Below are 21834 nucleotides of genomic sequence, written 5' to 3' on the forward strand. Positions count from 1 at the left end.
ATCACAGAGCAAAGGAAAAAAAACAGATGGGATGAAATAGGAATAAGTTTCTCAAAAATAAAAATGAGAAAATGTCAAGGGGAAAGTTTCTTTCTTTTCCCTTGACATAGAGAAAAAATAATCCTGAGTGATTCTGCGTGCTAAGGGAGAAGATTTTCTTCTCTATGCCCCCTTCCACTTGTTCTTGCTCTGTTGTGTAACAGACAAAAGAAAAATCCTGAATAAGGTGTGGTTAAGACCCCAAAGGAATCATGACTATAAAAATTAACAATCACAGAAACAACCTCCTACATTTCAGCTTGATCTGTAGAAAGAAACAGGCGACTTTAGGCAGAAGAGGAACTAGCTCCAAAATCTCAGCATTTTTGCAAAAGAAAGTTGTATTTCATTGTCTGCTTTAAATCTTGTACTAATTGCATATTATCTTTTAAATATTGTGATTATTATTACTAGTTAATATTTAGTTATATTAATGTCTTATTTTGGTCTTCAGAAACATGTCTGCACATCAAAGGATTCATCTTTCCCCAAGCTAACAGTGCTATTTAGAGCAGAAAACCATAAGTCTTTTTGTTAGCCATGGTCTAAGAAAAACTCCGTAGTCTTCTAAATTCAGAGAACATACTTTACTTCCTAATCCTCTCCAAACCAGATTCAATATTTATGACAAGTTAAGAAAATTACTCTGAAGTGCTTCGACTCACTTTTCTGCAGCAGAGAAAACTGATAAGCATATGGATTTTATCTTTCTCTTTTTTGGTAAAAGTTACCTGAGAATATTTTGTGAGTGCAAACATAGTGCTCAGCATAGTTTTGGTAGCTTAATGAGCTTTTTGGCATCTTTCATACCAGCAATACAAATTATGGTTATAGAAGAAATGTGAACAATAAAGCTATTAGCTGCCTCAGAGTTCTGTCTTTTTCTCCTTAGTCTCAGGGTAACATCGTCTAGTCACATGACTTGAACAGCCATAACTGTGAGGATGATACTGAAGCCTACAACTCAAACTCAAATATCCTTCCAGAGAGCCAGACCCATAAATCTCCCTGCCATTCAGGCATCTCCACTAGGACTTCCTATCGGGCTTTTCAAACTTTGTTTGCCCCAAACTGAACTCAACGATCGTTGTCCTCAAATCTTCTTTCCTTCCTCTTATATTCATCATTTTATCAACCAACAGTACTATCTACCCTGTCATCTAAATCAAAAACATAGAATTGTCCTGGACTCAACCCCTTGTTTCAAACACTATTCTAATGTATTAACAAATGTGTTCACTCTAATCTTAATGTGTCTGCAATCCACCCACTTCTGCTACTACTATCCTGCTGACAACCATGGTCATGCTAACTTACTTACTGCTAGGACTTCCTCACTGGTTTCCTTACCTACCCATTCTCCACAGAGCCACTAGTTCAAGCAGGAGTTTTTAATCACTTTGTGCCTTGGATCCCTACGGCAATCTAGTAAAAACTATGGACCTCTTCTTAGAATGAAGTTTTTGAATTAACACAATAAAAACATGAAATTGCAAAAGAAACCAATTAGGACCCACCTCCCTTTGAGAGGTTTTTCTGAGGCACAAAGGTCATTTTCCTGGCACATGAGACACCAACCACCACCATTTCACGATATGCCACCCTACCTTCTCCTTCCCCATCTGAATTCAACTACACTAAAGTCATACTCAACGTAATCATACTACCTCATCTCTGAGTCTTTGTACATGCTGGTCTCCCTGGTAGGAATAAACTACATCCCTTCTTTACCTGACTAACTCTCACATTTTCCCTTCAGAATTCACTCAACCCAGGTATCATCTCACTCACACAGCCTTCCCTAGGGCCCCACATTTGGGCAAATTCTCCTGTACAGGCTCCCACGGCACCCTGTCATTGCATCTTTTCACATCTTATACGATCAGTTTCCTCTGCTGGATATTTAACTCCTTGATGACAGGGCCCATTTCTTATTTATCTTTACATCCTTTGCAGAGTGCCAAGCACAGAGCATACCCTGAATATGTGTTTGCTGCATATATGCATGAAGCAATGAAAGAACTCCCTATCTGATATGCTCAAAGAAAACCTTACACTCTACAGACATGACCTGGGATGTCATGAGCTATACTCCCTCTTCAAAAGTTGGAGAGAATGAATAGAAATATTTGGGATTTCTATATTTCTACAAGGGAAACATAAATTATCAGCTAAGTATTTATAAGATCATAGCCAGAAATATCTATATTAAATCATTTTGGGGAAGAAAAATGTACCAACACCACCATCTTGGGAAGCAAAGTTTGTCTCTTACTTACTTCAGCTAGTCTTGAATGTTTGTGGACCACCTCTGTTTTATTCATTGGCGTGAGCTGCTGCAAAACACTTCGGCTATTTGTCAAAGCCCGTGTCAATCGGGCAAATTTCGTCCAACCTTAAAAATAAAGAAAGAAAGTCTCAGTTTTTCATACACAATAATAAGGAATCCAACATTCTTGCTAGCATTAAAAACATCTCAGCAACCACATAACATCCAAAATGAATGCAAAGTATCAAACAAAAGTATTTTCTTTCCTTCTGTATAGACGTGCTCATATATTTGAAGTGTGGCCATAAAATAATGAGCAATTTTTATGTGTGACTTTGGTGTTTTGCCCATATCTGTGATATAGTCCCTGTAGCCAAGGCAACTAGCTATCCACAAAATTCTGTGCTCCTCCTTGCATTGTATAGCTTTCTTACTGGGAAATAGCTGTCCAATCAGGAACATATTTCCCAGAATTTCTTGCATCTTAGTATGGCCTATGTCCCTGGTTCTCACTAATGGAATGCAGACAGAAGTAATGTGTGTGACTTCCATGCCGTGATTTAAGAAGCAACTGTGACTTCTCCATAATTTCTCTTTCTTTCTACCAGCTGGAAGGATGCAAATGACAAGGCCCAAGGGGATAGCAAAGCTGCTGAATAACTGTGTGGGAAAATGCCATATGCCAGCCAGGATCCTTTGCCTTGGACTGTTATATGAGCAAGGAACGTGCTTCTATTATATTAAGCCACTAAAAGTTGGAGATTTATTTGTTATAGCAGCTAATCTTACCCTAATAAAAACAGTCCTTCAATGTGTTTGTGTGCAGATATAAGAGAATAAAACTGAATTTCAACAAATCTTACTTTTTATGGTTCACTTCACACACTTCCATCTCCCCTGTAACATAGCAAAATGTTATTTATCTGTTATTAACGACTGCAGTGATACCTAAATTTATTTTTGGAATATCTAGAATTGTTAATAATGTCTTCTGAAAGAGCAGTGACTTTTGGGGGAAAGAAATGCAATTTAATGGGAAAGAATTTTCTTCTGGGGCCTCAAATTGCCGGTAATAAAATCATTAATCTCAAGGAAATGTCAATAAGAAGTGAACAAATAGAACATAACCAGTCATACTCTCATCCTGTCTCAATTATCCTTTCTCTAGATATCTCAAAAGCTCCGATTCATTAAAAAATTTTGTTAACACTATCTGATAATTTCTACACAATTACCCTTCATGAGGTCACTTATCAGGCAACTCCTTAAAACTGAAAAACTCCTGATGTTCCAAAGGAATGATGACAATGATGAAATTTCAGATGATATGACAAAAAAAAAATTAAGGAAGAAATTCTGGAAATACACCCGCCTAATATGGGTCAACCATAAAATGCAGGTGACATCATTCTTTACTACTATTCTTCAGGCTGATTCTGATTTCATTTAAGCTTTGCATTGCCCCACCAATTCAGGTCTATGTATTCAGTAACTGGATTGGAAAAGAAATAAACTGGCATCAATTGATGGAGAGTCTTTATTTCTTCTACATTAATGGACCCCATCCTAGTAATTAGAACAAAAAAAGTTAGGTTTTGGGAATTGTATGCAACCCTAAGGCTTACCCTGTACAATGTGCTGTGGAAACAAAAAAAGGTATCAGATATGACACCAACTCTCTAAAAATTCAACATTAATGAAAAACCAACATGCAATCTCTATGACAAATTGAGACTTTTCTTTTGAATGCCAGACCTATGTGTCTAGCTAGCCACTGGACTTTTCTTACTACAGTATTCTACAGGCATCTGACAACACTCAACATGTCCAAAACTGACACCATCTTCCCCCTTTATCACCCACTCTGCCTCATTCATGCATCCCTGATCTTGTCGAATGGCCCCAAGATATTTCTAATGCCCAAATGAGAAACATGAAATTCGCCATCCTCTTTTCACTATTACCTACACACACACACACACACACTTATTTCCCAGCCTTATAGATTATAACATCAATAAATATCTCTCAAATTGAATCTCCTCTCTGCACCCCTACTATGTCAGACAACATACCGTCTTTCACCTGAGTTAGGCAGCATTCCAAAACCACATCCTCATTGCTTGCAAAGTTCTTTCTAAAACACATGCCTTTTACCCTCTTACCCTTTAACAGAAACCTGAAGGCCTCCAGGATAACACTGTATATCCTTGGTATACAGGTCATTTATTTTCTGATCCCAGTGATTTGCTCTGCCTCTGTCTCTCGCCACTTTCTCACACATGCTCTGCATCCCAGCCTTATTGAAATCAATAGCAAATCAAATAAAGAATAAATTCAAAACTAAAATTAAATCTACTAGGAATTCTTTGCACACCCTACGCTGTTTTGTGTTTCCATATTTTCACATTACAATCATTCTGCCTTCCTGGAATGTCTTTTCCCTCCCCCATCTGTCTGGCTAACACTTACTGGTAACTGCAGACTCAGTAAAAGCATTACCTTGATGCTTCTTTGATCTACCCACAAGTGACAGGTGCCCTCCTCTGTACACGCATATCATGGGATGCATACCTCACCTGGCACTAACAACACTGATGCAATTGTTGATTGATATAATAGTCACTCTTGCTAAACTCATGTTTATCCCTCCATTCTTAGCACTTGAAACAGGGCCTGGCATAAAATACACCATAAAATAAATCAATTGTATTTGTAACTTTAAAAATCAGATATAAAATAAATCTCATTTTGTATTATTATCATTGGTTTTTGGTTTGGTTTTGATTGTTTGGTAAAAGTGGTGAGGGTGTCTTTGGATGACAGTAACTATATTAGTCATAGGTATATTATAATTTTACCTGGTGATAATCTGTGCACCTTACATCAATAGAATGTTATAATTGCCTTGACTATTTCTAGAAAATTCCAAGTCAATCTTTTACTTACTGAAGGCTCAGATTTCTAAAACAGGTAAAATTACAGCCCTTGGCATAACTCGTCGGATTAAAAGAAAAGCCCACTTTCGTTCCCTGTGTGAAAAAAAGGTTTATCCAGAAAATATTTTTTAAAAAAAAAAGGAGACATTTAGGAATAAATTAAATGATCCATAAATGAATACAAATCATCAAATGGCATGTTTTCTCTGATTTCACAGTATCATACATAAAAATAAATGTGAGGAAGGAGAAATATGACAATGAAAGCTTATTGTCATCCTCTGGTTTTCCACTTGAAGCATCATGAGCACAGACTACAACTGTGTTTCTTAAGGAGGAAGCAGTTGTTCCTAATAGAAAAAAAGCTTGTTCAAATGTCTGTGTATATGTGTACCTTATTTTACACATGAAGTCAGTGTGATCAAGGAATATTTCCTCTCTTTTCTTTACCTTATTTTACTTTCTTGAAAAAAAAATCATTTTTAAACAGTAAAAATAAAACACACGCATTTTTCTCCATGAATAAAAATAGGACTATCATTGATTTAAAAAACAGAAAGAAAATGAAAGAGAGAGGTAATATTAACCCATCATTCTAAAAATGTTTTAAATCAGCATATTCTGAGTAAGACTACCCTTGAACATAGATGAAAAGGGAAGTGACTGCATCGTGCGACTTTTAGGTGCCAGATCTTATATTTTCTATCCTTGTGTATTAGTCCATTCTCATGCTGCTATAAAGAACTGCCTGAGACTGGGTAACATATGAAGGAAAGAGGTTTAATTGACTCACAGTTGCACATGGCTAGAGAGGCCTTGGGAAACATACAATCATGGCAGAACGGAAAGCAAACACATCCTTCTTCACATGGTGGCAGGAAGGAGAAGTGCCGAGCCAAGAGGGGAAAATCCCCTTATAAAACCATCAGCTCTCAGAGAATTTACTCACTATAATGAGAACAGTATGGGGGGACCACCCCCATGATCTAATCACCTCCCATGAGGTCCCTCCCCCAATGCAGGGATTACAATTCAAATTACAATTCAAGATGAGATTTGGGTGGGGACACAGAGCCAGACCATATTACCTTGGTTGACTAACACATAGTGGGCACTAGATCTGTTTTTGTGGAATGTTTTACTGAATGGTTTTGTTTAGTGAATGAATTAATGATGACTAACGAGAAAATAAGTTAAATAGGAGTACAGCATCTGCATTATATGTAAATATTTAAAATTTAAAGAAGAAAATACATTCAGTTCTTAGGTATTAGCATAGCTTATATGAAGGAAGTCTTTTGGTTGAAGAAGGTAGGAAAGGCATGGTAGGGAAGGTTAGAGAAGAAATTCTGGAAGTGTTAAGGATTATAATCTGCTTTCAGAAAGAGAACTGGGGAACTGCTGGCAGAAAAAAGAAAAAAAAGTGGTGGCAAATGTTGAACTGACTCAGACGTACCAGAAGAGAGAAATTTAGGAGAAAAGACTTGGAAAGGATTCTTTCTTCCTAGATAAATCAAAGCCAAAGGCGGTTGTAAAATTGAGTAATCATTTATGAGTTTTGCTATCAAAATGCCCTAGAACATGGAGAATCAATGCAAAGCAAATGAATGTTTTGGTCCACATTAAAATCAATGGGAGCATTCAAATATGAGCTTTCTGAGCTACTCAGTAATCTTTTTATTTGACTCTGATTAGGGCCTTCTTGCAGTTCCAGTTCCAAAGAGTTAGCATTTTTCTCACAACACCTATGCTGTCCTTCTCTCCTTACTGCCAGCACAAACCCCTGCCAAAAATGTTATTGAAGAAAGCAGAAGCCATAAGAAACATGATAGTCTTCCTTTTAATTTCTATAAAGTTATGAGGTACAAGTGCAATTTCTTTACATGTGTCATTTGCATAATGGTCAGGGCTTTTAGGGTAACTGTGACTTGAATAACATATATTGTACTCATTAAGAATTTCTCATCATCCACCCTCTCCCATGCCTTCACTCTCCCAAGTCTCCAGTGTCTATCATTCCACTCTCTACATCCATGTGTACACATTTTTTTTAACACCCACTTATGAGTGAGAATATTTGATATTTGTCTTTCTGTGTCTGGGTTGGTTCACTTAAGATAATGGATTCCAATTCCATCCATGTTGCTGCAAAAGACATGATTTCATTCTTTTTTATGGCTGAGTAGCATCCCATTGTGTATATATGCCCCATGTTCTTTATCCAGTCATCCACTGATGGACAATTAGATTGATTCTATCTTTGCAATTGTGAATAGTGCTGCAATAAACATATGAGTGCAGGTATCTTTTCGGTGTAAAGATTTATTTTATTTTGGTACATATCCAGTAGCAGGATTGCCAGATCAAATGGTAGTTCCATTTTTAGTTGTTTGAGAAATCTCCATATTGTTTTCCATTGAGGTTGTACTAACCTACATTCCCACCAACAGTGTACAAGAGTTCCCTTTTCTCCACATCCTTACCAACATCTGTTATTTTTTGTCTTTTTAATGGCCATTCTGATTGTTGTGAGATGATATCTCATTGTAGTTTTAATTTGCATTTCTCTGATTAGTGATGTCAAGTATTTTTTCATATACTGTTGGCCATTTGTATGTATTCTTTTGAAAAATATCTATTGATGTCCTTTGCCCACTTTTTAATGGAGTTATTTTGTTGTTGATGAATTGGGTGCCTTATAAATTCTAGATATTAGTCCTCTGTTGAATAAATAGTTTGCAGATACTTTCTTCCATTATTCAGGTCATCTGTTCACTCTGTTGGTTCTTTCTTTTGCTGTATAGAAGCTTTTAGTTTAATTAAGTTCCATTTGTCTGTTTTTATTTTTGTTGCCTCAGCTTTTGAGGTCTTTGTCATGAATTCTTTGCCTAGACCAATGTCCAAAAGAGTTTTTCCTAGATTTTCTCCTAGGATTTTTATAGCTTCAAGTCTTATGTTTAAGCTAATCCATCTTAAGTTGATTTTTGTATATGACAAAAGATAGGGGGTCCTGTTTCATTCTTCTGCATATGGCAATCCAATTATTCCAGCACCAATTATTGAAAAAGGTCTCCTTTCCCCAATATATGTTCTTATTGGCTTTGTCAAAGATCAGTTGGCTGTAAATATGTGGCTTTATTTCTGGATTATCTATTCTGTTCCATTAATCAATGTGTCTATTTCTTATACCAGTACTGTGCTGTTTGGGTTAATATAGCTTTGTAATATAACTTGAAGTCAGGTAATGTGATGTCTTCAGCTTTATTCTTTTTGCTTAAGAATACTTTGGCTATTTGGGGTCCTTTTTAGTTCCATACGAATTTTAGAATTGTTTTTCTAATTCTGTAAAAAATGACATTGGTATTTTAATAAGAATGGCATTGAATCTGCAGATTGCTTTGGACAAAATGGTCACAGAAATGTGACAGCCTTCAGTTGCCCTTCTCTCCCATCCACCTCCACACTAAACCACTATGGCACCTGGTTCTTACCTGCACCTCTATCATCTCAGAAACTTGATCATTTGCTCCTTCCTGATCATACATGTTTCAATCATGTACTTTGAAGTAGATTCTAAACTTTTGCTATCACTAACTATGTCTTGTACCAATCCCTTTGTGTTCTTGAACACATCTGGAATTACCTATTATTAGCTATATTAGTTCATTTGATCTCTCACCAACTTGTACTGTATAAACTTTGAAAAAGTTGAGCTGCCATACTGTCTAGTTCAGAGAAAAAAGACGTATCAGCAGTTACAACTTTTCCCAGTGATACATTTACTGATCTCACCTTTACAGAGATCTAACTGGTGTGACTGATTATTCAGCAAAGTTTGCTGATGTTACTTAGATGTGGTCGATACAGGGTAATGCAAACAGACAGCTGAATATGAAGAGCCTAATACTTGCTCTGTAAGTTGTTCATGGCATTATGAGAACATTTGTTCTCCTAAAAGCTCAGGATGCCAACTCCTTCTTAATAAAACATTAGTTTAGCTCTATTGGGTTGCAATTAACCTCTTTGTTATGGACTGCCTAATCTTAAAAATAAAAAGAAGTCACAGAGGCAGTTAAATCAATCTACTAGACTGCAACACAAGATTCTAATCTATAAGAAAAAAGCTTAGGTAAACAATTATACTCTTGGCCAAAGAGACTACATAGTATAATTACTCATATTTCATCTGTTGTTTCCTCTCTAAAGAAAACCATTGGCTTCCACAAGGAGAAGCTTGCTATTTTGGCTGTTATTTTTTATTCTATGGGAATTTTTTTGTCTCAATTATTGGCAAGAAGATGCCATAACTATTTGGCACAAGATATTTCACACTGTAATTATCTTGGCAGTTTTGGAGTCTGTTTGAAAATACTGTACAGTATAAATGGGCAGAGATTTAGGCCATCTCTTTTAGAATACATATGGATAATCAACAGAATGGATTTCTTGGCTGTAATTTTCCTCTTTGTATTATTATAATGTATCAGGTATCACTGACTGATTACCTGAACAACAATATCAAGACCTCAATACCAGGAACAAAAAATAACAGGAATACTTTGCCCCTTTAAATTATTATCAGTTAGTTTATTTGGTTCAAAGCAGCATAATTCTGTCCGAATGAAAGTATTCTCAACCTGTGCTTCGTTTTTGTGGGAAAAAAAGAAAGCAGGGGATTGAGGTAGTTAAACCTCAACAATAAGTCTCCACTGAGAAGGATGGGGCACCATGGGTGCAATAGAGAGAACGTGGGATTTGAAATCAGTCAGACGTTGAGCGTCAGAATTTTCAACAGTAAAATGGAGACAACAATACTAATTTTCAGAATTATAGAAATGACCAATAATGAATATAAAGTTCTTGGCATACATTAACTACTCCATCAACACTGGCTTCCTTCCCTTTCGATGGGTTTTGCAACCATTCATCATGGTATAATTCAAAGATAGTGTTGACATTACCCAGTGCCAGTCAGTTTAAAGACCAAGTATCAATTCAGAATAAAAGTTTGGTAATCATAGATTGATTACAAGGAAGAGGTACATTCAAATTAGTTGGCTGCCATCACATGTTGTAGTTATTTTCTCAGATATGATTCAGAAATAAAATTCATAATAAGTCCATTTATTTAAGTCTTTCAGTCATATGTCTAAGTTTCTTGGTAAAAATATCAATACAAGTAGGAGATTAATGTTAATTCCAGTCAATTTTGGCAAATCCTCAAAGGACATGGACCCTTGCTCCAATCACCTGGCCCCTTTTCATGTTAAGAAGGTAAAAAGTCCTTGCTCTGGGATTACATTCTGATTTTGCCGGTGTGTAGATTCACTTGTCTGTTCTGAATACTAAAACACTATTTCTTGTATGCTGGCAGAATTTTTATCAATGAAGTATTTCTTCAAAATTTTGCAAACACCCTTGTAAACATCCTCAACTCCCAGATCTTTGAAGTCCCTGAGTCTTCTCATATTCACTTGACCAAATTTCAACACTGGATAAACACAACTTTTCACTTACTTCTGCATCTATACCTCTTTGACTAAATATGAGTGGATTAAAACACAATATTATGCTCATAGATAACTAGTGAAATTTATGACCACTAGCCTGAAATGGACCTTTGTGCGGCTCAGAAATCCTGCTGTGTTTCTCTTGCCCACTCACTATTCCACTCTCTTAGATAACCAGTTAAGACGCACTCCACTCTTCTCACACCCTTCGCCATCTTTACTCTCAGTTGATAACTATGATTCCTGTTTTTACTGAGACAACGGGAGCAATCAAAAGAAAGCTTCCACTATATATTTGCTTGTTTGCCTCCCCCACTAAATGTGACAGAAGAGACTTTGTATCTCCAGGACTCAGAATCATGCCTGCACCATATTCCCAATTTTTGGTTGGGAAAAAAAAAATAGATAAATGTAAGACAGAGGAGGATAAAATATTCCTATAAGAGTCCTGAACAGCCTCAGATTAAGTAACTCTGGTGCCCAAAACTGAATCAACAGCAAGTCTACTCTATCCAAGTTCAATGATCTACACCCAGATTATTTTGATATTATGGTGTTATCATGTCATCTCATCCATTATTTCCCAAAAGTTCCATGGTTCCTTTACTTAATTTAAAAAGTTGAAAGATAGGTGCTTATGCCAATATTTTAAAACGTGCTTTCCTACACTGCTAGCTTCAAGATATAGGATGATGACTTAATGGCATAAATATTTTATTTCTATTGAATTTTTCTTGTTAAATGTACAGTTCACATGAATAATAGAAAGTAGCTCCTAAACACCATTCATAGTTACATTTTACAATACTTTTTTGGTAATCTGCTATGTGTTTGGAAGATACAGAGAAGTCTCAAAAGTCTATTTAAAATAAGCTCATCTACAGATTCTGGCACTGGAAAGAGACCTTTTTCTCTAATGCTTTTCACAATGGGGTCTGATTTTCCCTATAAATTCTAATTTACATGTCTGTCAAACTCATAGTTAAAAAATCAAGTGGTCTGAGTTGTCTTGAGCTTTTTCAAATATCATTTTGTATAAAAATGAATTATTCGTTTCAAAGAGACTGAACCTTACAAAGAATTCTGTGATTCTGATGTGGGGATGCAGATAAATGGAGAAGCACTAATTTCAGAAAGAAAAGTCAACATTTCAATATCAGCACCCTTTCCCCAACTTCACTGCAAAATGTTGCCAACTTTGAGTTTCCATAAATAGATATGTAGTTACTGACACCACCACTTAGGTTCAGCCGGTCAAAACTGCTGCGAAAGTATGGTACTTGCTTTGGCCAACTTCATCTGTGCCATGAAATCACTTAAAGTAAATAAGAGAAAACAATAATCATCTAGTGCAAATACAAATGCATATTTTTTTGAGAGGAAAAGACTATGATCAAAGCTTTTTACTCAGTCTGATTACCATTCATGTATGAATATGTTAGGTCACAAATCAGATGCTAATTATTTCTCTTTTGTTTAAAAATATATAACTTTAAGATATAGACCATTGTTACCTGCAGAATTTTTTCATTTTTAATTTTTGTGGGTACATAGTAGCTGTATATATTTATAGGTATATGAGATGTTTTGATACAGGCATGCAATGCATAATAGTCACATCATGGAGAATGAGGTATCCATCCTCTCAAGCATTTATCCTTTGTGTTACAAACAATCCATTTAAACTCTTTTAGTTATGTAAAAATGAAAACAATTGACATCAGGGACATAGACAGTAGAAGGATGGTTACAAGAGGCTGGGAAGGGTAGTTGGGGAGAAGGATGGGGAGATGGTTAATGGGTACAAGAAAAAATAGTTAGAATATTATAGGCTTTTTATAGATGTTCCTTATCAAACTAGAGAAGTTCCCCTCTACTCAAACTTTCCTGAGAGTTTTTATCATGAACAAGTGCTGGATTTCATCAAGTGCTTTCTCTGTGCTGACTGGCATAATCATGACTTTTCTTCATTATTTTGTGAATTACATTTTTATATGGTAGATTACAGCAATTGGTTTTTGCATGTTAAGCCAGCCTTGCATAAGTGGGATAAACCCCACTTGGTTGTCATAATTCTTTTTAGATATTGTTGGATTCAATTTTTGTAGAGGATTTTGAATCTATATTCATGAAAAATATCGGTTTGGGAGGCCGAGGTGGGTGGATCACGAGGTCAGGAGATCGAGACCATCCTGGCTAATACGGTGAAATCCCATCTCTACTAAAAATACAAAAAAAAATTAACCGGACGTGGTGGCGGGCGCCTGTAGTCCCAGCTACTCGGAAAGCTGAGGCAGGAAAATGGCATGAACCCGGGAGGCGGAGCTTGCAGTGAGCCGAGATGGCGCCACTGCACTCCAGCCTGGGGGACAGAGCGAGACTCCGTCTCAAAAAAAAAAAAAAAAAAAAAATTAAAAAAAAAAAATATATATATGTCTGTAGTTTTCCTTTCTTGTAATGTCTTATTCTGGTTTTGCTATATGGGTAGTGCTTGCCTCAGAATAAGTTAAGAGAGCTCCCTCTGCTTCTATTATCTGGAAAAGACTTGAAGAACTGGTATTATTTCTTCCCTAAATGTATGGTAGCGCTTACCAATGAAACCATCTGCACCTGGTCTTTTCTTGGTTTTGGAAGATTATTAATTATTGTTAATTTTTTAAATAAATAAAGCACAAATAATGTTTATTTTTCCTTCTGTAAGTTTTGGTAGTTTGCGTGTTTCAAGGAACTGGTCTGTTTCATCCAATTTATCAATGGTAGCTATAGAGTTGTTCGCAGTAGCCCTTTACTCTGCTTGAATGTCCATGTCTTTAATTTCTGATATTTGTAATTTGTGTCTTTATCCTTTTTTCTCAGTTAGCCTGGCTAGAAGTTTACTAACTTTAATGACTTGTTCAAAGAACCAGCTTTGGGTTTTTGTGATTTTCTCTAATGTTGTCCTGGTGCCTAGTTCATTGATTTCTGCTGTAAGGTTTATTATTTCTTGTCTTCAGTTTGCTTTGGTTTAAATTGTTTTTCTTTATCTAGTTTTCTAAGGTAGAATCTTAGGTTATTGATTTTATGTCTTTCTTCTTTTCTAATATATGCATTTAATGTTAAATATTTCCCTCTAAGCATTGCTTTTGCTGCATCTCACAAATTTGATAAATTGTATTTTCATTTTTCTTTAGTTAAAAATATTTTTCTAACTTATCTTAAGGCTGCTTCTTTGATTTGTTTAGAAACATGTTTCATTTCCAAATATTTTGGGATCTTCCAGATATCTTTCTGTTACTCATTTCTAGTTTAATTCCACTTTGGTCTGATAAGAAACTTTTTAAGATTTATATTTTTTTAAATTTATTAAGGTAGTTTTATGGCCCAGAATGTGATCTCTCTGGTGAATGCTCCACTCCATGTGAGGTGAAGAATATGTATTCTCTGGCTGTTGGATGGAGCACCATGAATTTTAAAACACACAAATGAGCATTAAACCTAAATATTATTAGAAGACTGTTCAATTTAAAAGTAGTATTTATAGTTATCTTAAATTTCCCAGGCACTGAGTCTATGTGTAAAGGAACAGGGAGTATGGGTCCAAATTGAATACTTTATTCGATCTTCAAAGTACAAATAAATTGTTCTCTGTCATACTTTGAATGGTTTGCACACTGTAAAAATTATCTTCTCGCAATTTGATGTTAACCAGAAACTGAGCAGATACAATATTATATATGTGAGTTCCTATGCAAGGAATAAACTTACTGTGATTTTTTTCTATAATTATGATTACAGTTGGAAAGATTAAAGTTTCTATGCCAGTTTTTTAAAAGGAAGTAAGGAAAGGCGATGTTTGCCAAATGCAAAGAGGAAAACATTTTATTTTTAGTTTCCTAAGAGATTATTAAAAATAACATTTCATAAAAACTACTTCTAAGGTTATTGGAAATTCTTCATTTATATGACACCAGTTTCTAATTTAAACATAATTGGAGAGAATAAATTGGGAATAAATTACATAGAAAAGGAGGTAAAAGCACATGCTACTGACTAGTGGTTTCTATAGCAGTCTCTTTGACTATTATAGTCAATAAGACTACAGTTAGAAGGTTTGCATTTTGCCAGCCACTCTCCTGATGACAAAATTATTCTTTCCATAATCTAGCAACATCTACTCTAGGGACTACACAACAGAATAAATAAAAACTGAAAAGTAACTTGAAAAAGTCAACTACTACAATTTTAATTCAACAAAATTCAATCAACTAACCAACTGAGCTCTAGTTAGATTTCACCCAAACCATTCCACCAATTGTTACGTTTTGGCTCTAAAGCTCACCATGGTATGAGGTGTTGAAATTCCAATCATATTGATTCAAAATTAACAATGCTCAGCCAGGTGCATGGCCCATGCCTGTAATCCCAGCACTTTGGGAGGCCAAGGGGGGCAGATAACTTGAGCCCAAGTGTTTGAAACCAGCCTGGGCAACATGGCGAAACCCTGACTCTACAAAAAATAGAAAAATTAGCTAGGTATGGTGGCGCACACCTATAGTCCCAGCTACTCAGGAGGCTGAGGTGCGGGGATCACTTGAGACTGGGAGATGGAAATTACATTGAGCTGAGATGACACCACTACACTCCAGCCCAAGCAATAGAGTGAGACCTTGACTAAAAAACAAACAAAAAAAATGCTCTATAACATTTCTTACTCATGCTATAAGTTAACCAATCTATATTTCAACTTTGGATAGCCATGCTATTTCTATTCCAACAATATGATTGAATAAAACAGATTCCAAGCAATGAAGCAAAAGAAAGGCCACATAGTAGAATTTTGTTTTCCAGTTCAATCAGCAGAGGTAAAATAGTAAGAAGATCTTTTAGCAACAGCCTAGTTTTTCAGTGTAGTAATTCTTTTGAAAATTACCTTTTGTTGAATCATCCTCTATTGGCTGTTTGAACAACGTAATATCCTTGAAAGTACACAGGAACAAGACCACCTTTTCATGTTCATTTCTTATTGGTGCAATTTGCATATAAAACCAAACAGGGGTTCCTGTAACAGAAAGAAGTTGGGGAAAGGACATTAGAGTGTGGCACGGCCACAGCAGTGGTTTGGTCTCCTGGCTTCCTTCTTCCTTCAGCTGCCAACAGCTATGCCAGGAATCAACACCAAAACAACAGTATATTAATTACTACAAACAATCCATAAACCTTTAATTTTGTATCAACTACCAGTTGTTCGAATTTAATAAACACAGTATACAAGCCAAAAGATCAAAATTCTAAAGTAAAGCACAGGCTGTCATTTCACAATGTACGAACACAAAGGCAGTCTTGCTACTGAAGCAATCCCAGCAACACCTGTAGGTCTGGGTCCCTCAACCACTTCTGCTTTCACCAACTGTCTTCTGAGAGTCTTACCAATTGTGATCACTCCTACCTGCTTCTCTCGTCATGTCACTTTGACAAGTGTTTCCAATTAACTGCAACAGCCATACCTGATCTTCTAATAAGCATTCCTCTTGGAGGAACATCTAAAATACTGTTTCTATCCCAAGGCTCTCTCATCAGTCAGACAGACTTTTATGATAGCTCTGTGGCTTTGACTGCATCCCCACATCAGAGAGAGAGGATGTCAGCAAAACTTGATGCCTGATGTACACAGAGCTCTACCTGAAACTGTTAAGGCAGCCTGAAGAAAAAAAAGACATGTCCCCAGCCTTTGAGATCCCCAGGCATCTTTTTGAGCCACTGCTTCCTACCTCCCTCACTCAAACAGCATGAAGCTGGACTCCATCACCACGTTCTTCAAAGGATGGCTACTGCAGACTCTGCCCTCTAGGACAGATGGTATCAAAGTATTCAAGGCTTATCATTTGGACAAGTCAGGAACTGGTATATAACAAATAGAAATATGTGAAGGCACAAGAAATGCCTTCAAAGGTGTAATTATCTGTTAGGTGATAAAACACTGAAGGAGGGTTCCATTACAATCAAAGAGACACATTTACATTACAATCAAAGAGACACTTTTCTCATCATATTCTCTTCAAGCCACAGTGCAGTAAAGCCCCTCCAAATATTCTATTTTAAGACAAAGGTTTTTGTAAGGTTTAGGATTTGGGGAGTGAAACGTGCAGGTATTAATAGTCTGTAGGTAAGACCCTAGCCTTTTACTAGCTTCCATTGAGAACTGAATAAGAAGCACTTCTATTCCCATGGCCTAAAAAAATAAAAAATAAAAAAGTCACCTAATGTCACCACAAAGGGGAATTTTTCATTTAGACAGGATGAGATAACCACCAGGCTCAAGAAGTCAGAGAATTAGAGAAAGGAGATTTCTATGGGACTATTCAGCTGTGACAATCAGGTTTTCTGCAACCCCAGGGGGCCTATGGAAGGACGTGACCCTTTCCAAAATGACGGTAGAATGAGACAGGGACCTCAAAAATAATCACATCATCTCCCCGAGAGGCTTGTTCATTTTTTTCTGTTTTCGTATTTTACACAGCGTGAGCAGGAACTGTGAGTGATGTGCACGGTTTTACAAATCACCAGACCCAGACATTAGTGATACATGGCCTATGGCTATTCCAACACAGTAAGCTTGAGGCAGAAGGGTCATAAACAAAGAGAAAAGGGCACTAAAAAATAAGTAATTTTCCAAGGTCTGTTAGAAATCCGAACAGAAAGAGATGATGTTACATTTCATGCCTTGCTTTGAAAACCGCAACTTTTCAAATTCTGGCACATAGTCTGGGCTCTCTTAAAAACTGCTTTAGATATGAAGGTAATTGTTTTTCAACTTTCCAAGCCACAGGGTCATATTTCCTCAAGTAGGCTGAGTATCTGCCAAGTATGCGGTGATAGATCCTTCATATTCTGGATTTGGGGTTCAGGGGGCTGGGGAGTCTGGGAGGGTTAAGCAGAGGAACCTGCTGCCGCTGAATCTCAGTGCAGTGTTCCAGCATTCATGACTCGGAGGAGCCTCGGCTGTCAGTTCTGCCTTTGAGTACACAGAAAGAGCCATATATATATATACACACACACATATATATACATATGTATATGTATATATACACACACACATATATACATATGTATATGTATATATACACACACACATATATACATATGTATATGTATATATACACACACACATATATACATATGTATATGTATATATACACACATGTATATATATACATATGTATGTATATATATTTATATATGTATATACGTATATATGTATGTATATATGTATATATACATATATGTATAAATATATACACATATGTGTGTGTGTGTGTCTGTATATATATATATATATTTTTTTTTTTTTTTTGAGACGGAGTCTCACTCTTTTCGTCTAGGCCTGACTGCAGTGGCGCGATCTCGGCTCACTGCAAGCTCCACCTCCCGGGTTCACGCCATTCTCCTGCCTCAGACTCCTGAGTAGCTGGGACTACAGGCGCCCACCACCACGCCCGGCTAATTTTTTGTATTTTTAGTAGAGATGGGGTTTCATCATGTTAACCAGGATGGTCTCGATTTCCTGACCTCGTGATCTGCCCGCCTCGGCCTCCCAAAGTGCTGAGATTACAGGCGTGAGCCACCACGCCCGGCCAGAAAGAGCTATTTTAAGCTCAGAGCTACCATTTCTTTCCCCACAGCAGAAAGAGCCCCCTGCTAATCAGAGCACTGGACCTACAGAACAGAAGCTGCAAACTAAAATTTCAATTGTGATGCATATTCAATCAGATGCCGCAATTCCCCCATTTGCAAAATGGTGTTTAACCTAATTGTTTAAAGGAAGTATTGGGAGAACTTGGCACACAGGCATTCCCAAAACAGTTTTCTACAGACGTGAATTTTTCTACCTAACATTTTTTTTTAAATCACGAAAATATACTTTTCTTAGTTGACGTTCAAAACCTTTCAGCTATTCACAGGACTTTTTAAAATCTGCATTTAAATAGCAAAACTCCATTATAATACATGGATAACACCTATCCTTCACTAAAGAGGAAAACAAAAACAAAACTCAATGTAGATAGTGCACAGAAAGGAGGCACGAGTTTTAACTTACAATGCTATGGGGTATATATCCTATTGGCTATAAGCAGGCACTTATCTGCATAGAGAGTTATCTGGAAAGAACTAGATAGGCCTGAACAATGGTCAGATAATAATTTCAATCCATTAACATAAGGCAAAATATCTAAACTACCTTGGAAGGACTTCTGGAAATGTAAAATTCAAGTAATTACTAAGATGATTTAAAGTAAATAAACAGAAATTCCACTAAGATATTTTGTTGTGGTGGTTGTCATTACAGGGTCTTGCTCTGTCACCCAGGCTGGAATACAGTAGCATGATCGTAGCTCACTGCAGCCTCGAACTCCTGGGCCCAAGTGATCCACCTGCCTCCTGAGTAGCTGGGACTATAGGCATGTGCCTCCATGCCCAGCTATTTTTTTTTTCATAGAGGCAGGGTCTTGCTATGTCACCTAGGCTTCACTAAGATATTTTTTGACAAACTCAGGAACTACGGACTTGTCTTTGGGGCTTTAAAGTCAGGCAAATGTTTGTTTATTTTGCTTAAATGTCAGAGAGTGAATGACCTTAGTTATATAGAATATTCTTACATTATTTGCTAAACTTGGAGCACATATCTAAATTATTGAAGGCTTAACAAACCATATGAAAATGAAGGATTTTTTGGTATACAGGTCTCCTACAAATTATCAATATGTACTTAGACTTGGCAAAAAAAGACCCAGAAAGCACCTACAGCCTGCCTTTTCTCTTGCAGAGGACAGAGCTGACCATTCAGAAGGGATTGTTTTCTAGGTTACAAGCTAGCTGACATTTAGCTATGACTTCAAACTGAAATTCTCTTTGGCCTTGATGTAAAATGAAAAATAAGATAAGCCATTCCTTAAGTAAAATTACTAAAAACAAATGTTTCCATTATCAAGTACACTACTTTGAGGCAATGCCTTACACTGTTGTTCCTTTGTTAGTCTACTAATAAAAAGAGAAATCGAATTTTAATTCCAAATATTCCACAGATAAAAAATGTTTCAAGTAAATGGAAAGGATAAATTATGCTCCACAAGATCCAACAGGCACTGAACATGGAACAGGCGTTTCCTGTTGAAGCGAGAATGTTTTCCAAACTTGGGAAGAATTTAGTAACCATCAATTTCCATCAAAGATAATAGTAGACTTTGCTATCATTTGCTATTAACAATAAATAAATTGACTCATCTTATGAAGTGACTATTCATTTCAAAAAAGAAAGAAAGAACAATTTGAGGAAACAGCAAAAAGATAAACGTAAGTAACCATGCAAATAAAGTGAATTAGAAAGGGGACTGAGTCGTTGAGTATACTTGTTGGTTTTTGTTGTGTTGGTTTTTTTCCCTCCAAACTCTGATGGAAAGTCTATATCATGAGATATTATGTCATTATATAATGCATACCTCACCACATACAAATCTCGTCCCAGAGAAAGTTCACAACAATCAACACAAATTTACCAAATGTGAATGACCTGTTCTGAGAACAATGACTACTTCTACTAGGCTTTCTCACAAAAGAGTCTGAGGCTGGCAAAAGGCCATATTGGTAGAGATTCCTCTCAAGTAGCTACCACATATTCACATTGCCTATGTTTTTGTAGAAAGGTAATTGCACATATCCAGTGTTAGCAATTACCATTTTCTTTAATCATAAGAAGAAATTAATACATGTATCTGTCATTTTTAGTTGTTGTCACATAACTATAGGATCTTTATTATAAGTATTAATTACAAAATATTTTGCTGCCTGATACAAAAGTCATATTTAAGATGCATCACATTTTTCTTCCGTTCCTCAAAAGGTTACTTTTCATAGGTAGAATTATTTATTAATTTTATTATCTAATTTCACCAGCAACCTCTGCCCCTGCCAAGAAAAGAAGCAATAGAATTTTTACATGCTCTCTACATTTTAGCTCCACTACGACTTACCAAACATAATATTAATAAAGAGTTGGCACACCTTATTAATAATTGAGATACCTACTGTTTTTCTTGTACAGAAGAACTTCAAAGCAGTTTGATTCGTAGTTGTCAAAAGTTTGCCTGACTTTCTCAATAGTCTTCTTGTCAGTCAATTCCCCATACATAAAACTGGGGGGAAAAAAACAAACAATCGATTTCACTTTTGTGTTGCCTTTCAAATGCCTTTCAAAAATCATATAGTTGTCTTTTATTAGTCAAATGTGGCTACAAAATATAATGTTGCTCCTACACAAAATAGTCAAATCATGAGAGGCAGTTCTTGCTTTACACAGTTCCTGTATGCACAGATTTCAGTTACCGTCGTTTAGTTAAATAACACCAGTTCCACAGCACAGTTCAAATTTCAGTTTCCACAGTATGTTAACTGTGAGTAATTGCACGAAGTACAAGCTTTGCTGCTTGATCTTCAGTCTACAAATCACTGGAAAATAACAGATGCACCTTCACAACCAGTCACTGATCACATCACTTCTTTCAAAGCCTGTCAGTATTGGAAACAGCACGGCTGTTACTCAGTTCACGCACAGACAGAAAAGCATGTAGTCATATTGCCTCCTTTTCTCTCAGTGATAAACCCATGTGACATTTTACAAAAATGGATAATCAAAAGCAGTAAGTAGCCAACAAAAACTAAAGTCCGCCAAAGAAATGAAAAATAATAATGTTGGAAGTGGAATTCAAATTGAACATAAATGAAGTTATAAGAGAAATAGGTGACCATGGAAATGTCGATACTATTGCCATTTGGGAGACTCTAAATATGCATCCAAAACGACTTAGTGAAGGTGAACTCATCAATATAAATGAGGAAAGTGGTTGTGACAAAAAGGATGAAGGTTTCCCAGAGGAGGTGACACCAGTTTAAAAACAAACCAAAAAAAACCTCCTCATTAAAGGAGCTCTAGTACATTGTTCACAATAGTGAAAGTGGAAGAATAAAATATTTGAAATTAATTCTAACTTAGAAAGCAGGGTGACAATTTTTGAGAAGATAGAAAAGATGCTGTCTTTATACAGAA

General features: G+C 36.3%; 1 protein-coding gene across 1 annotated transcript in view; it reads right to left on the reverse strand.

The window, feature by feature from the left end:
• The window catches only part of KCNH5 (potassium voltage-gated channel subfamily H member 5), a 347265-nt gene that overhangs the window by 286816 nt on the left and 38615 nt on the right, over positions 1–21834 (reverse strand). The window contains exons 3-5 of the mRNA XM_054448009.2: positions 20817–20923; positions 15667–15795; positions 2319–2434 (exon numbers count right to left, since the gene is read on the reverse strand). Of these exons, the coding sequence (XP_054303984.1) occupies positions 2319–2434; positions 15667–15795; positions 20817–20923 (352 nt within the window). The remainder of the gene's footprint in view (positions 1–2318; positions 2435–15666; positions 15796–20816; positions 20924–21834) is intronic.

The sequence above is a fragment of the Pongo pygmaeus genome, chromosome 15 (genome assembly GCF_028885625.2).
Source record: "Pongo pygmaeus isolate AG05252 chromosome 15, NHGRI_mPonPyg2-v2.0_pri, whole genome shotgun sequence".
In the NCBI taxonomy this organism is placed as follows: Eukaryota; Metazoa; Chordata; class Mammalia; order Primates; family Hominidae; genus Pongo; species Pongo pygmaeus.